Source organism: Apodemus sylvaticus, chromosome 18 (assembly GCF_947179515.1).
Source record: "Apodemus sylvaticus chromosome 18, mApoSyl1.1, whole genome shotgun sequence".
Classification (NCBI taxonomy): Eukaryota; Metazoa; Chordata; class Mammalia; order Rodentia; family Muridae; genus Apodemus; species Apodemus sylvaticus.
The window spans coordinates 45,053,605-45,071,017 of NC_067489.1; the positions used below are offsets into that span (position 1 = coordinate 45,053,605).

At 45.6% G+C, this 17,413-nt stretch overlaps 1 protein-coding gene across 1 annotated transcript; it reads right to left on the bottom strand.

Annotated features, from left to right (window-relative positions):
* Nucleotides 1–8,894: 8,894 nt before the first annotated feature.
* Nucleotides 8,895–15,414, bottom strand: Ing2 (inhibitor of growth family member 2). The gene is made up of 2 exons (XM_052162691.1): nucleotides 15,237–15,414; nucleotides 8,895–9,705 (listed from the first exon to the last, which is right to left on the bottom strand). The coding sequence occupies exons 1-2, from the start codon at nucleotides 15,403–15,405 to the stop codon at nucleotides 9,038–9,040; spliced, it is 837 nt and encodes a 278-aa protein (XP_052018651.1). The 5' UTR covers nucleotides 15,406–15,414; the 3' UTR covers nucleotides 8,895–9,037.
* Between the last annotated feature and the right edge of the window lie 1,999 nt (nucleotides 15,415–17,413).

Genomic DNA, 17,413 nt, shown 5'->3' on the forward strand with positions numbered 1-17,413 from the left:
GACCAATGAGCGGAGTTGTTCATGCCAACGGTTGCTAAGGAAGACATCTCACATCCTCTAGGATGAAAAGAAAAAGAAAAGCATGGACCTTCTCACACACATAAAATGACTTCTAAAATGGTTCATTGTAAGTTTATATGATTGTAAAAATGTAATTTATGATATATTTTATAGTGTTATTTTAAAATAAAGCAAACCAGTTAAAACTGCATGAATCGATGACAGAAATGCTGTACCATAGACCTTGAATGTACCTATAAATTAAAGTTTAACATTGCTTTTTCTTGATACTCTCCCCAACTCCTCAGTTTCCTAATGATGCATTTCTATTCTTGAGTCCCACTATACTACTGTGTAACCAAACTATATATAGTTTCCTCTGAAGTAATATTAGTATCATTTGTTAACTATTAAAAGACATCATAAATATTGCTAATTGTTTCTTTAACTTATTTTTGTTGAACCATCATAAAAAGAATTCATGGGTGAATTCTGAAGTTCCTTGAGAAAATAACTTTCACTTTGTTTCCATCGTTCCCTAAGATTTTTCAAGCTTTAAGCAGGAGCTAAGGGCGCAGTAGAGTGCTTGCTTGGCATGGATTCTTTTTCCAGAACCCTGTAAACTCTATCCCTCGGGAAAAACAGCTAGGGTTATAAGGAGGATGCTCTAGAATCCAACGTGGTATTTAAGGCTGTAATGGAGCAATGTCAGTCCAAGGCCGGCTCTCCCAACTCTGCAGACTGCAAGCCTTGAGCTGACACACCAGGGAGAGCGGGGTGGGAGCTTCGTCTTCTTTCTTAAAAAAGATGATTCTGAAAAGGGAACGTCTCCCTTTGCATATCATCTTCATTCCGACTTGACACTTCCGTCTCTTCTGAATAAGCATTAGCTATTTTCAAAAGCGGCTTTAACAAGCTATCTGTGAGATGGACAGAAAAGCTTGCTGCTTCTCATCCTCAGACACTGGTGTATGTAATACTGCCTTAAGTTAACTTAGTTCCCGGGGCTGGAGAGATGGCTAATCTGCCAAAAAGCATGGGCTACTTACTCTTCCAGAAAACTTGAGTTGTTCCCAGCACCAACGTGGTGGCTAACAACCATTTGTAACTCTAGTTCCAGAGGATCTGACACCTTCATCTGGCCTCACTGTCCTCTATCCTCCACAGGCATATACATGGTGTACAAACTTACATTTGGGTAACACATCCCACCCTACCCCCAATCTTTAAAAACCAGTATATAAAGCCTGGGGGTGGTAATGGTGGTGCATGCCTTTAAGTAATCCCAGGCCTCACGGAGCATCAGCAGGCTAGCTCTGAGTTCCAGGCCAGCCTGGTCTACAGCAGAGTGAGTTCTAAGTCATCTAAGGGCTATACAGAGACCCCCAACAAAACAAAAACCCCCAAAACAAAAACAAAAAACCCTACCCAACACACACACACACACACACACTTAAGTTCCAGGAATAATTGGATTATTTTCCTGAAATACCAACTAAAGAGGTGAAAAAAAAAAAACCTAAAGACCAAGGTTCCACTTTCTCAGTGACCAATAACCTGTATTAGAAATGGCGTATTTGGAACTCTGACAGTCACTCCAGATATTCTCAGGTGACCGCTTCCCTATCTCTCTTCAGGTTAGGTGCCTCATATGCTCCTTGGGTTCCAGTTCAGCTACACATGGTACTTCTCTACCCTTTCATAGAAATGTCTGACTGTGACACTGGCTTAGCAAGCCAGACTTTCCGGTAAATGCATTCTGCAGAAACATTATATTAGTTACTCTGAAACAATGACATTCTCCAAGAACTTTATAGGTTCTAAAGCCAAGGGAACATCATGACATTGAATCCTAATAAACTCTGGAAATCACTACAAACACAAGAATGTTGCCCAGGGGTCATTTCTCCCAGCATCTACTTGGCCCATTTGGAAATAATAAAATGGTTAAATTAAGATTCTCATGATCACTCGTCTCTTGTCAAGCTTTTTTTCCCAGAAATGAGCTCAAGACTAAGAGGAGTCCCTCCTGGAGTTTCTCTGATCCGAAATGAAGGCTACCATCTACGATTTAAGGTTATAAAATCTAGGCCTCTTCAACCAAGAAGCTGAGCTTATTCAGTTACTTGTATGGTGAGATGGTGGCGTATGCACATGCTACTGAACGCTACTACCATCAGCTGGAGGCTTCACACGCAGACATTCCCATTAACATCTACATTCAGTTGTTGTTATTAATCAGAAAGACCGAAGCCTTAAACAACAGTTCAAATGACATCAGGACTCCAGTGTGGGGGGATTGGAAAAGGGGAAGTTGGAGTGGGGCCAATAGTCAGATCACCCAATCCAGACAGTGGTGTCGTATGCCTTTAATCCTAGGACTCAGGAGGCAGAGGCAGGTGGATCTCTGAGTTCGAGGCCAGCCTGGTCTACAGAGTTCCATGACAGCCAGGACTACACAGAGAAACCCAGTCTCAAACAAACAAACAAAACTAAAACAAACAACCAAACAAACAAACAATAAAAAAAATCAACAACAACAACAAAAAAGGGAAAGAGAAAGATATACTACTCTCTTTTCTTTAATTTGTGAGAACTTGTCCCTTTCAAATTGATAGGAAATGAAGGTTAGTAACAAAAAAGTGAAATGTGCTCTATAGATCATAGAAGGAAGTTTTTGCTATTTGGGGCATTTGTCATGACACACATACCACACACACACACACACACACACACACACACACACATAGCCCTCACCCCCCAAAACACAGTACAAGCCCATCTTTCAAGCTTGGAAATGTTATATGCTCCCATTTTACATTCTTGATAGGGTAAATTCTCTTGGAACCAATGTTATTACTTGCCACTGATGGCAGGATTCCATATTGTTAGGCTAACACCTGAACACCTGGAGAGCAAACTAGCCAGATGGATCATACTGTTTCGTGTGGCCTGTTTCTAATGTTAACACACTATATAAATAAGCTAAAAGGCCGCGGTAAAACAGAGTAATCAGATTTTGATCTTCAGAGTAAGAACAGTAAAATCCTGCTCTCTGAGACACAGCTGAGAGGGAAGCTTAAAAGTACACATCTGGCTGGGCAGGGTGGTGCACACCTTTAATCCTAGCACTAGGATTAAAAGCAGAGGCAGGTAGATCCCTGAGAGCTCAAGGCCACCCTGGTCTACACACTGAGTTCCATGCTAGACAAGAATACAAGAAAATCCTGTCTCATTAACAAGAAAGAACATTATAACAAAGCACTTTAAAACTTAACTTAAAAATCCACATATTCAAAACCTAAGCTTCAGGCACCCAGTTTTCTCAGATTCTATTTATTCTTAAGCTGGATATAAATCTAACCAAATGCTTTTTCAAGATACAACCGCTGCAAAGCCACTAAGCAGATTTTGAAGAAAAAAAAGGAAAACATTTGTCAAACCAGCCTGAGGCAAAGTTCAGAAGCAAATGGTCCTCCAGACTAGAGTCAGGTCTGAGGACCGTGTGTCATCACGTGTTGAGTCACAAGGGCCAACACATTACTTAAGTCCCATCAAAGGCCAAGGGGCCTAAGGATCTACTTAAGAAAGCAGGCCAATTGTTTTTCCAATACTCTTAAATGTGTTTAGAGGCACGTAGATTTTCAAAACGCCAAAATACTCCATCTTACCAAAAAATCTCACTCCCTCAGTGTTTATGATGAACACAAACATGTGATGTCCAATTTGTAAGAAACTGGAAATTGTACTTCTGGATGAAGACCCCCTACACTGGGAATGAATAATCAAGGAAGTTATGTAGATAGCTTTCACAACTTTTTTTCAACTCTGTGAACAGTTGGCCCAAAAGCAATAGTATAAGGCTAGCCCAAGAAACTTCTCTCCAGACAGAGCTACACAGAGAAACCCTGTCTCAAAAGACAACCAACTGCCAGACGGTTGGTGGCACACGCCTTTAGTCCCAGTACTTGGGAGGCAGAGGCAGGCGAACTTCTGAGTTGGAGGCCAGCCTGGTCTACAGAGTTCCAGGACAGCCAGGGCTACAAAGAGAAACCCTGTCTCGAAAACCAAAAACAAAAAACAAAACAAACAAACAAACAAAAAGACAACCAACCAAACCTGTCTCAAAAAAAGAAAAAGAAAACTCTTGTAAATGAGGCACTGGGATGGGTGTGGGGGACTTCTCAGATAAGAAGAGAGACCACACTAAAATCTCTAGGGTCAGCATGACGGCTGTCGATCAGTCTATATAATATTCATATGGAATGTTGGTTAGCGTCTTGTAGGCAGGCTTTTCAGAAACCTTGTGACGTTTAGCTTTAAGAAAAAGAATCCCCCCCACCCCCATATAAGACATCTGTCTTGTATCCTGAGACACTACAAAATCCGGGCTGGCTTTGAACTCCCATTCTTGGCTTCCACCACCCAAGTGGTGAGATTACTGGTGTGTACCACCACAATGATCAAGAAAATGGTAACTTAAGGGTGAAAAAAAGAGCAATGGTTAGCTTTTGTTGGTAAAGTTATTTCTCAGAGGAGCATGATATTCGAAGAAATTCTCCAAATACTTTCAATTTCTTTGGTATTTTGGTCTTTCATTCTTAGTATTAACTAGTCACATTATTTAATAAGGGTGGCCTCTGGAGTCTGATCTTGCAAGTAATCGCACATAGAACAGCACTGCTTTGATTTGTTACATCAATTTATCGCATGCACAAAGGATACTTTTGTATTTATAAGACAAATTTACATAAATGAGTTTTTAAAAGGATTGGGTAATATTTTAAAATGTGTCAAAGAGCAGACAGAGATGGCTAACTCCACTGAGCTATTCCTTCTGTCTGGTGTCTAAAATAATCCTGCTTTAAGGTCTAGCTCCCACATACATGAATTAAAAGCTGATGTTTTAGAAATCCTCAATAGTAAGTTTGGGGTGGAGAACACTCATCCTTAGACCTCTCCCGGAGACGGGAATAATGGCATCTGTTCCAATACCCATTCCACATTGCTCACTTCTTAAACAAACTGCAGGCCAAGGACAGGGACCTGACCGGGCTCACAGGTAAGCCTGACTCGGTGCACAGCCCTCATACTCAAACAGGAGAGGGGAAAGGAGCCAGTTTCCCGGCTTGTGCACCAAGGTCAAGCAATCACAATTAAGCTAAGTCCAAACTGACACACATTACTGAGAACATCCCTGGCTCTCCATCAAAGCACGAGCGCTTGACTCATAAAGTGCAGCAGAGCCCACCTGCCCCTGCCCCTGCCCCTGCCCCTGCAACTGCCCCTGCGCTGAGCCTCTCCACTCTCCACGGGGCAATGAGGCCGCCCACTGCAGGACGAGTGGACACACACGAAGGCCAGGGGAAATGCCATTTTTCTGGCTCAGAGACTTAGAGGGGTTATTTTGTATTTTCATTTTTTTTTCCCTTACATTGACCCAGGCAGTTTGCAAATGGCTCATCTGAAGGCAGGACCCAAACTCTTGGCATAGCAATAGCTCAGACCAACTCTCTTGGACCATTCTTATTCCCACTTTCCTAAACGACAGTTCACACAGATCTCCAGCATCCTCTTCACCGGGAATGTACAATTTCATGGTCCCCATTATCAACTTTTAGCTGCCTATCTGCCTTTTTACCCCTATGCATTCTGGAATCTAAGCATCTCAAACTCAGACTGCTGTCTTTACTCACTGCCTTACCCCACCACTACCCAAAACACCGTCTGGCAAACAAGTGCATAGTGCATATTTAAATCAGGAGACCAGCAGCGCTCAACCGTCTGCATCGAAGCTTGAGTTGCAGTACTGTTGAGTACTTCAGTCCTCCTCTGGTCAATGTTGGGTTCGTCACCCACCACACCTGCAGCTTATTCAACTAGTCAATCTGGTATCAGGTTCTCTGTGCTTGTCTTACTTAAACAGCACCTGAACCAGATGCTGACACTCTTCTCAGAACATTTCTATTTAGAAATAAATAGCGGACCACTTTTGGGGTTATTTGAGGGGTGAGAAGGCACTTCCGCTGCCTCCTATTCCAAACGTCAGAATAGCTCCCAGCCAACTCCTTCCTCTTCTGGAATAGCTCGGTCGCTCCTCACATTGGGGATCCCTAAACAACAGCATCAGCACCAGCAAGGCCTGCTTTCAACGCAGACTCTCAGGCCCTACAAGCAATCTACTGATCAGACTCTGCACTGTAACAAATGGAGATGATGCAGACACTTGAGAAACACTAACCCCATCACTCTGACTCTCCAAATGCTTATCCTATCTCCTCCCATCGCCTGTCGAACCCAAGACTCCACGTTGGCTTGCCCTAGAAATTTGTGAGTCATTTCAAAGCCAAGTCCAAACTCCTCTCTCTTCCACTACCACTTAGTTGCCATCCCAAATGTGGGGAGCCCCGGTCCCCACTCTCGCACCCAAGATCTAAGAGTCACTCTTGTTCTCTATCGCACCGCTCTCCAATCCCTAGGTCAAATCAAATTAGCTACGCCTTTTAAAACAAAGAGCTCAGTGGTTAAGAGTGTTTTTTGTCCTTCCAAAGGGCCGGGAGTTCAGTCCCCAGCACTCACGAGGCAGCTCACAGTCTATAACCTAGCTATGAGGTTATAGCTACTGATGTCCCCCTAGCTGTTCTGAGCATTGCACACACTCACTGTATAAACACACTTTTTGGCTTTAAAACAATCTTTAACAAATGCTTTTTTAGATAGAGATATACCATTAGACAGTCTTTCCATAGCTAACCCCACAAATCTAAACTGGCATTTGGGAGGCAAAGACTTCTGAGTTTTCTAGCCCCCGCTCCCCTCACTTCCACAGGGGGCCTACAGATTCTATTCACAATAGCCAAACTGATCTTCAAATACAAAGCAGACTGTGACTCAGTCTTTCAATGCCTTCCCAAAGTGCCCACCATGATTTCCGTTATTCCCCAGATCTTTCCTCAGTACTCAGTATGCTGGGTCCTCCTGAACCTCCCAGGCCCCACACACACTGCTGTGAGGTCAACTATGGATGGTGGTAGCTTTAGAACCACGGATCTCCCAAAAGTTTTTGATAGGCTGAAAATTTCAATATAAGGCAGAAGTTTCAAAACTTTTCTATACATTAGAATGGGGACCTTTTAAAAAGCCTAATGCCTAAGCTGCACTCCAAATTAATTCTGTGTCTAAACTGCTGGGGTTGGGGCACATGTACAATGCTTTCAAACTAACTAAGGTAATTCCAATATGAGGTAAGTTTAGGGATCTCTGCCACACAGTATGAATTAAAAGAGTGGTTAAGTTCTCCAGTCAGACCTCAAAGCTCTGGAGAGCTTTGGTCCTACTGACTACATTATTAATGGCATCAGTTAAGCAGCTACATTCAAGAGGGGAATGGATTTCTTTACAACTCAACAAAGTTATAGTAAAAATAAATATCATACTACCTAATATTTCTTACTTAACAAGTAAGATAATCAACTGGCCATAGTCACCAAGCAAAATACCCTGGGATGGAAATAAAATAATGTTCATTTACCTGCCTCTAAGCTCACCCTTAAAACTGTTGTCTTCATGCCTCAGGATGGAGGACATTAATGAGAGAGAAAAGCAAGCCATTTCATTGTTAAACTCTTTCGCCACGGTACAACACTGAAATTTCAAAAGACCCTTAGGGATGGTTTAAGCCAACTCACTTTCCAGGTCGATGACCCGACATTCAGGTAAAATGACAGGACCTAAGTCACACAGAGAGCTTGAAGAGGAAAAAACGTCTTTTTTTTTTTTTCCAAACAAGCAGACAGGATTTTTCACATTAGTCAAAAAGAACCAAGATTATCAGATTAGAAAGAAATGCTGACTAAGACAGATGCTGCAGATAAGTTTAAAAGACTAGTCCGTCTGCTGCCCTCCATAACCAAACACTGCTCCCACCCATGGTCACAGAGCCACCAAGATACTTAACCTTAAAATAGCAAAATCTTGGAAAATTCCATTTACAAATGCATTATTAATCGTATTGTTATAATGAAATTAGTTCAGTAAAACATAAAAACATTAAACAGCACCAATACCAGAAGGTTAAGGTAAATATACTATTATTTAAAAGAATGTAAAATTACTCACTGGGGCAGAAATAAACTCTAGCCCCCAGACAAACTATTTAAAATAACTGTGTGACAGAAAAGGCAATATTTAAAGACTAATATATGCCCTTTTCCCACTGACGGGTCTGTGGCTAAACAGCCCAGCAGTGGGTCACATGGAAAATATTAAGACACACCTTTAATTGTTCAACCTTGAACCATGATGCTAAATAATCCAAATCTTGCCAGTATGAGGCAGTGGCAACATTTTTGGTATTTCTAACTAGTCTTACGTGTCCTGATTAAACACTAGGAGAGGTGTGTCTGTTCTGAAGAAGCAGGGCTTTTACAGACGCTACAAGCGACAGGAACCAAAAGCTACCAAGGAGATACAGCAGCAACTACTCCAGTCAGAGCACACTAGTCCACGTGGCACCACGGATTACTCTTCTCTCTAGTTTCTGGAATTTCTGGGAGACTAGAGATTTAACAAGTGTCTGAATACATGGAGGCAATAAGAATCTCTAAACAGGATAGTGTTCATGTTTGAAATTACCAAGATAATTTGACACAGAAATCCAACAATACATAAAATTCTTAAGCACACAGAACTAAAATAAAACGTTAGCAAAACTTTTTGGGTTTACTCCCCCCCCCCAAGAGCTTGGGAGTTCAGGTGGGGGTGGAATAGGCGTGGCTTGGGAGGCTGCTTGCAGTTCGTTCAGACAACTCCCTGCCTGCTCCTCTGTCAGGGCCTCACCGGACTACCTGGCTGAAAATATTTGGTAATTCAGTGCAGAAAATTAAGGTCACAGACAAAGTACAACAACTTTTAATACACCATCAATACTAATGATTAAAAATTATTGCATAGTCTTATGCATTTACCCTAAAACATTTTCTGAAAGTAAACCAGTTCTATAAAAGACAAAGAACCCTTTAAAACACGGTGGCCTTCACTACCTCGCCCGTCTCTCCTTTTTCGTCTTTTCGGTACTTTTGTCCATGGTTTTCTCATTGTCTCCCCTGCACTTTGGGCAATACCATTTCCCCTTTGGTTTATAGGTGAGGGAAACGCATGAAAAGTGAAACCACTCAATGGGACACTGTTCATTGTCGCAGCCTATCATCTCCCCGTAGGACACTTGGTTACATAAGCAGTACGTGGGCTCGTTGGGATCTATGGCAAATTCAACAGGCGACGCCTCCCTCTCCTGCTTGCCCTTGGAGCGCTTCTTCTTCTTAGCCGACTTGGATTTCTTTTCTTTTGGCGGCTGATCATCGCAGTCATCAATCCCGTTCGTCATGTGACATAAGTCACGGCTCTCACTGGTCCGCTGTCTTCGAGGTCTTCTAGATCTTTCAGGTTGACTGGAATCCATCTTCGACTTGTCTGAGGCCCGCTCACTTTCAGCAGGATCTTGGAAACACTGGGAATGCAGCTCCATTTGTCTCGCTCGGTTTTCCACCAATTCGAGCATCTGTGTGACAATCTGAATTTTTTCATCTCCCAATTCTTGGCTATTGATTAATGCTCTCTGGAGATGCTGCTGTAGGCGTTTTTTCTGGTTGGAATCATCTTCTTTCTTATATTTTTCATAGACATCATCAATTTCCTTTAAGGTTTCTAAAAAGGGGAAATAGAAGAATATTATGGCATATTAGCACGCACATCATTTTCAAGTTAGAATTAAAGCAGGAAGGCACATCTAGGTATACACTGAACACATTGTTCTCCGACAAATTTGACATCATTCACTATCAAAGTATACTCAGGGGCAAATGGCATCCTAGCAGGGAGAGGAGCTTGCTCTCAACCTGGCAACCTCAGTTTATTCTCGGGACCAACACTGTAGAAGTGCAGCACTGACCCCTGCAAACTGTCCCCTACCTCCATATGTGCTCATGTGCTCGCCCACACAACATGAAAAAGCAACTTTTAAAAACTTTAAAGGTTGTACTGGTTAATTTTTTTTGTCAACTTGACAGAGCTAGAGTTATTGTGGAAGAGAAACCCTCAATTGAGAAAATGCCTTAAAACCCTGGGCATGTAGTTCTGGGATGTATAAGAAAGCAAGACCGAGCAAGCGCCAAGGAGCAAGCCAGTAAGCAGCATGATGTCCCAGTTCCTGCCTCCCGGTTCCCGCCCCAACCTTCCCCAGATCTAGACTATGACCTGAGTTGTACGCTAAAATAAACTCCTTTCTCCCCAACAGAAACACCAAGACAAAGCCAATTAGAAGTAAGTAACTACATAAACCTCACTACATAAATCACTCATCTGCATTTTTAAAAAGTAAAGGGGAAATGGAGAAACGGCTTAGTCTCTAAAGTACTTCCATATAATCATGAGGACCTAAGCCGACTCCCAGCACCCCCATAAAAAGTGGGGTGGCTGTGTGCACCTGTAACCTAAGTGCTAAGGGATGCCCAGGATTGCTGCTCAGAGGAAGTCTAGCTTAAGTGGGAGACCTGTCTCCAAGAAACAAAAAGAAAAGAAACCTCACAGTGGAGAGCAACAGAGGAAGACATAGACATCAATCCCTCACCTTCACAGAACACACACACAAATGTAACAAATTAACAATCAAAAGTATTTCATGGGGCTGGAGAGATGGCTCAGTGGTTAAGAGCACTGTCTGCTCTTTCAGAGGTCATGAGTTCAAATCCCAGCAACCACATGGTGGCTCACAACCATCTGTAATGAGATCTGATGCCCTCAGCTACAATGTACTTAGATATAATAAATAAATAATTTTTTAAAAGTATTTCATAAGACTTCTAAGACAAAAGTATTACATAAGACATGCTAATTTAGAATTTGCTGATTTCCTTATTGCTGATTCTTTAATTGAACATCAAAACTCTATACACAAAATTTACAGGCTGAACTCCAGCCATAAAATCAGTGGTGGTTCTCTGATGCAACCACAGATTGCTACCCAATTGTGTGTTTACAGAAATTACAGCTCAATCAGTGACTTGTTACATGACTCCAGATAGACACATTACCTTAATTTTCACATCCTATCCTGAGACACTCTGTGAAAAGGCAGGTGTCAGCATTTCTTAGCTTCCTGACAACTTAGTTTTAAATGACTCTTTTATTTTGGCATCACATGGGACATTCTGAAAAATCAAAACTACTTCCAGAGTAGATCTGCTGTTGCTGGCATGCAGTTACCAAGCCACTACAAAATTAAGTCAAGTCAGCACTGGGCCATTCTACCTTTGCATCTAACTCAGCAGTTGATTCAATGCTTGCTGGAGCTGCTGATGCCACCGTATTAAAAGTTGGACACTTTTAAATCAAGCAATGGCTGAGTCACCAGAATGTACAATTTCACAAGTCAAGCTCTAATTAAGTTTAGTTTTATTCAAATCTGTTCTGTTTCTTACCCAACTGTGATAGAATTCTACATGAAATCGGTCTGTTTTTCTGAGGGTAAAAAATTTAACTGTAGCTCTCAGATTTCAATATTACATTAGCAGCCCATGTTTTAGCTTCCAATGGTATTTCTATTGCATCCCTCATCACTGCTTATTATTCCAATATAAAGAGCAGAAATATTAAATAAGTACACGATGCTGGCTTTCGGAAAGCAGGTAACAAAAGTGAATGACTAGAACTGTAGTTATGGACGCTCTTCTTGGAAACTGCAGGTAGTAACACTTGATGGACAATTTTGCCACAACAGCTGAGGGTACCGAGAGCCGAGAGGACTCACACCATAGCTTTACATTTTTAAACAGTGTGTGTGTGTGTGTGTGTGTGTGTGTGTGTGTGAGAGCTCTCAGGCAAGGCCACAAGCACTCCTTGTGGAGGCCAAAGAACAATTTATGGGAATCAGTTCTCCTTTCCACCATGTGAGCTCCACGAGTGAACTCAGATCAGGCTTGGCTGTAAACCCCCTTACCAACTGAGCCATCTTGTTGGCCTGTGCATTTCACATGTTTGAAAAAAAAAAAAATCCAAATATATCCTGTTTTGCTGAAGTAGGCATATAAGTGCATTTCCTACAAGCCTGATTTTCCTATGGGAAAAATAGACATTAGCTATTTTCTTGTTAGACACAAAATAAAGATTACATAAACATAAATTTCATTTCAAACATTTTGTATCATAATTGAAGTTAAATATTCCTTGTGTCATACTTGCACACTGACACTGTGACGAGATAAAATTTATAAAGACACCTTAACGATACAGTAAGAAATCAAAACAAAACAAAAAAATACTCAGCCCATATTATGGGATAGAGATTTTTCCTTTCATCTTGCTAGGCCTTGTGGCACAAGCTGTTAATCCCAGCTACTTGAGAAAGTTGAGGCAGGAGGATCACAATTTCAAGAGCTGTCTGGGCTACACAGTGGGTTCAAGGCTACCCTGGGTAACTCAGTGAGCTCCTGTATTAAAGAGTAAAAAGAGGGTTTGGGAATAATTCAGTGGTAAATGGCTATTGCTTGCTACACATGTGTGAGACCCTGGGTTCAATGTCCAGGACCTAAAAAAAAATTTCTCCAGAGCAAACCCACAAGAATGCAATCACTGAGACATGAGGTGGGGAAAAAAGGCTCAACACCTTCAGATTGTGAACTGCCAAACAAGTACATCTATCACACAGCACTTTCTATACACTGGACAAAAGGCACTGGAACCCGCATTATTATATTTAGCTCAAAGGCTCCAGTCTCTAGAAAATTATGAATGAAATGCTGAAGAGACAATGAAAACTTTCTATAGCTATATCCTGAAATAAATCAATTGTGGTTTTTCTTGTTTCTCTACTTAATGAACTGTGCAATAATTTCTGAAAGACACTGTTACATTAGACCCCCCCTCAATACTAGACCTTAAGAATCAGTGAAAATAAAATCTGAACCAAGAAAACAAAAATAAAACTATGAAGTTGAGCTTTACAACTATGTGCCTATGCAGAAGCAAGAGTGCTATTTGTGTATTAATTAATCTTGGAAATAATCCCAGTCATAATGGAGCTGGTTTGCATTACCCTCTCAGTCTTCTAAGTCTCATATTACCTGATCGGTTTATGATGATTATAGGTAACTGGTATCACAGATTTTCCTGTCAAAAAATGATGTCACTACCAACCTAAAATAGTCTAAGCTTGTGCTCTTTTTTGTCTGTTTGTTTGTTTTGTTTTTTTGTTTTTTCTTTTGTTTTTTCTTTTTCTTTTTTCCAGACAGGGTTTCTCTGTGTAGCCCTGGCTGTCCTGGAACTCACTCTGTAGACCAGGCTGGCCTCGAACTCAGAAATCCGCCGGCCTCTGCCTCCCAAGTGCTGGGATTACAGGCGGGCGCCACCACCGCCTGGCTGTTTTGTTTTTTGAGACAGGGTTTCTCTGTGTAGTCCTGGCTGTCCTGGAATTCACTCTGTAGACCAGGCTGTTCTTGAACTCAGAAATCCGCCTGCCTCTGCCTCCCAAGTGCTAGGATTACAGGTGTGAGCCACAACGCCCAGCTTAAGTTTGTGCTCTTAAAGAACACAATATAGTTTTGATATAAGAAAAACTCCATATTTTGGCACAGAATTCTCAAGCTCATTCGTGCTGTATGTTCCCCATGTCTGCAGGGAATAACCCAGGATGAAACTCATTCTTTAAGGGTGGGAACAGGGAACAGGACCTTTACCTATCCTGTGTGAGTCCTAACTTCAATCCCTTGGGAATGAGAGGAGTCACAGTTTTAAAACGGTTGTTTTTAAAGCAGACAGCTTTGAAATAGTCTCCACACAATTAACTAAATACAATGCTCCACCTCTATAAATTTTCCTATCACAGTAAATTTTTACCTCATAAGTCTCTGAATCTGGTGAAAACACTGACATAAACAATCAGAGACTCAGAAAACAATTTTGTCGATTGAAACACCCAAGTGCTCCAACATGTTAAGTCACCATGGGAAGTATTACAGGATTAAGTTACAGTACTGGTGATGGTATGGGAAAACAGAATGGTTCAAAGTTGTTTTTATGGTCCGTATTAGGTCTACAGTTTCTGACTAGGGGTTACTACAGGCTGAACATATCCCCATTTAAATTTCTCCTGTTCTAGCAGGAGAAAGGTACGACAGCCCCAAAAGATCATTCCCTGTCCTAGTTTCTTTGATGACAAAATTTCCTCCTCATTTAAACTTGCTGGAGGAGGAACCCAAGGGTGCAAGGACGCCAGGTGGTTGCCCAGCCAACGAACCTACTTCCTCCAGAAGACCGGAAGTGACACATAGCCCGGAACCTACGCTGAGCCAGGGTCAGAGACAGTCCCCGAGCAGTGCCCGCGCCTTGATTCACTAACTGGGTAGGAGAGATTTGAAACAACACCTCCCAGCACTGACTCCGCCCAGGCCCATCCACCGTCCCGCCCAGCAGTCAGTTCAGTCCACCCAGGCCCCTCCGAGCAGCCCGCCGCGGCCGACGCCCGCGGGAGCGCGCGCCCCGCCCATACGACGTCACACCAGCAGGCCCCGCCCCTAGGCTGGGCCCTCCCCGCCACACACACAGACACACAGACAGAAAGATACACACACACACACACACAGTCACACAGTCACACATATACACACACCCCTTCTCCGCCCGGCCCTGCGGGGGTCCCCTCCCCCTTTAACCATTTGGCAGCAGCCGAGGAAGGGCTGAGGCACCCGGCTGCCCGGAACTTTCCCCGGGGCGAGAGGGAAGCACAGACTGTCCCAGTCCCGCGCCACGCCGGGAGCCGGAGGGGGGGCATCTCCCGAGTCCACCTTCGCCGTCCTCTCGCCCCCTCCCCCCATACGTTCCAATGCATCTGCTCGCAGAGGGAGGGAGCCCAGCGGGCGAGGGGCAAGCAGGCCCAGCACCCAGTCCTGCCCGCGCCCCGCTGCACACTCGCCAACCCCGGCCAGGACAGTGTGCGGCACCCAGCCGGCAGGCACCGGAACAAATGCTCGCTTAAAATGGCTGATTCCCGGTCCGCGGCAGCTGCAGCCAGCCGCCAGAGCTGCAGCGGGGGCTGACGGGCGGTCCTCGGAAGTCCTCGTCAGCCGCAGCCGGGACAAGGGAGGGCCGCGAGCGTGCTGTGCAGTACCCCCTCCCGGTCCCACACACCAGATCGCTCGGTGCACTTCGCTCACTCACACTGTCACCCGAGAGAGGGAAAGTACCTTGGTATTTGTTGTCCAGCTCCCGCAGCACCGACACGTTCCTCTGCATGTCGTGGGGCAACGACTCCACACACTCCAGGTAGTCCTGCACGTAGCAGGTGAGCAGCCGGCTCCGCTCTCCGGTCAGGAGCGCGGCCGACGAGTACAGCTGCTGCTGTTGCCCTAACATCCTGCCGCCGCCGCTGCTCCTCGCCGCCGCCGCCGCCGCCGCCTCCGCATCCAGCAGCCACACATGCAACAGCCACGACCGCCGCTCCTCCGCTCGGCAGCCCGGCGCCGCGGGGACACGGCCGCCGCTCGAGAGGGCACCGCCGAGTCCCCCGATCTCCACTCCCCCCAGAAGAAACCCTTACTCCCCGCCCCCGCGGTAACAAGCCCAGGGGCGGGGCGAGACCGGGGCTCCCTCCGGCCCCCTCCCTCGCTGGGAGAGAGCAGCGGGGTTCCCCGCGGCCGACGGCGCCGGGCTCCCAGGTAGTGACACTGGCTGTCTCCCCTGGGACTCCCCAGACACTACCAGGGCTGCCCGGTCGCCCGGATCCCCGTGACAAGCCTCTCGCTACCCTCTCGCCTCTCTATCAGCCTCGGTGCCTGTCGGAGTCTCAGTAGACTTGTCCCCGCCCCTTGGGCAGCGGCCGCATCTGCGCCTGCGCAGCACTCACTCCTAATAAGGCTGGGGCCCCGCCCCTATCGCCCTACCGAAGAGTTCGCATTCTCCCGCCTTCCCTGCGCCACCCGGGCGATTGGTCTGTCAACTCTCGCCTGGGGCGGGGGGAGGGTGCGGAGGGCGGCCAAACGGCAGGCTGCGCCCCGCCCCCTCTTAAAGGGGCCGCATGGCTGAGCCGGCCCCTTCGCCCAAAGTCTGACGGTTGCCCCCGAGAGGCCAGGCGGTCGCTCTCTCGTTTCTGTTCCCTACAGGGGTAGGAAGCGCCGGGTCGGCTCGCTCGGCCCCGAGTTACCGACCTTGCCTCCATTTGGCGGATCCAGCGCCTCCCTCGCGAGCCTCCAAGACAGCAGCGAGCGGCCCCTGGGCGCTGCTGGCCGAGTGAGGCCTGAGGGAACTAAGGCGACCCAGGGTGCAGCGGGCGCGGCTCCGGGCATGCGCGGCGACTTCCCGCCGAGCGCCCCGCGGCCACGGTCGTGCTCCGGTCGCCGCTAGGCTCCCGGAGCACCGGGGCCGACCGCGGAGGTAGGCGGTGCGCCCTCTGCCCTCGGCTTTTAAATGCCAGTTCCCGCCTTGCATGCGGTCCCCTCCCCCCTGCGCCGGGGTGGCTCGCAGGGTCTGCTCCCCTCCTCGCGCGCCCTAAGAGTTTGGTTTAGGGAGAAGGTGGCAAGCCTGCGCCCCGGTGCCGGGTCCCCGGTCCCAAGCCATCTTAAGAACTGTTTTGAGAGGTCGAATCGCGTAGGCATCACGGGCCAGCGAGGACTTGGCGTGGCCGCGGAATGAGAAGCTCTCACACACACACAAGCACACCGAGTCCTCACTGTATTTTCACTACACACGCGCGCGGCACTGTGTTTTCACTCGGCTTCACCAGTAACCAGCAGGGGAGCAGTGCAGATGGGGTTAAAAATCCGATCAGCCACCGAGTGCAGTGCTTTCGGTGCGAGCGGTTATCCGCCTTATTCCCCCAGTTCCATCCGTGAAATGCCAGGAGGAGGAGCTAACTGTAATTACGGATAGACTTCCGAATGTGTATAAATATGTGAGCTGTTTTGGTGTTTTGTTCCCCCTCACCCCCAGAAATAGGTATAAGTAAGAGTACTCGCCGAATTTTGATGAAACGTTTCTGTAAACCCCATTGGGAGCAGCGTCTTTGAGTGAAAAAAGAGAAAACGCCAGTGTTAAGTTTGGGTGCTCTTGCCTGGTTTGCAGAGCTATACCTGTTGCACGGCCTGTTGAGAACACTTTCTAACAATGTACACTAAGCAGCTGTTGGCATGCCAAGGGGAACCTAGCTCCTGGTCTAGATGAAAATTTGGATTTCGTAAAACACAACGCGGAATTCGGCGTCCTGAGGAGGGCAAGGGCTATCTTGTAAGACCTGGCAACTCACGTGTTACTATCCTTTAACGCTGAGATTTTTGGCTCAAACCAGTCAACCCAGGCGAGTACGCTATTGAAATTCTGAAAACGTGGGACGAATTTTCTTGACGTTATTCTTTAATATTAAGGAGCC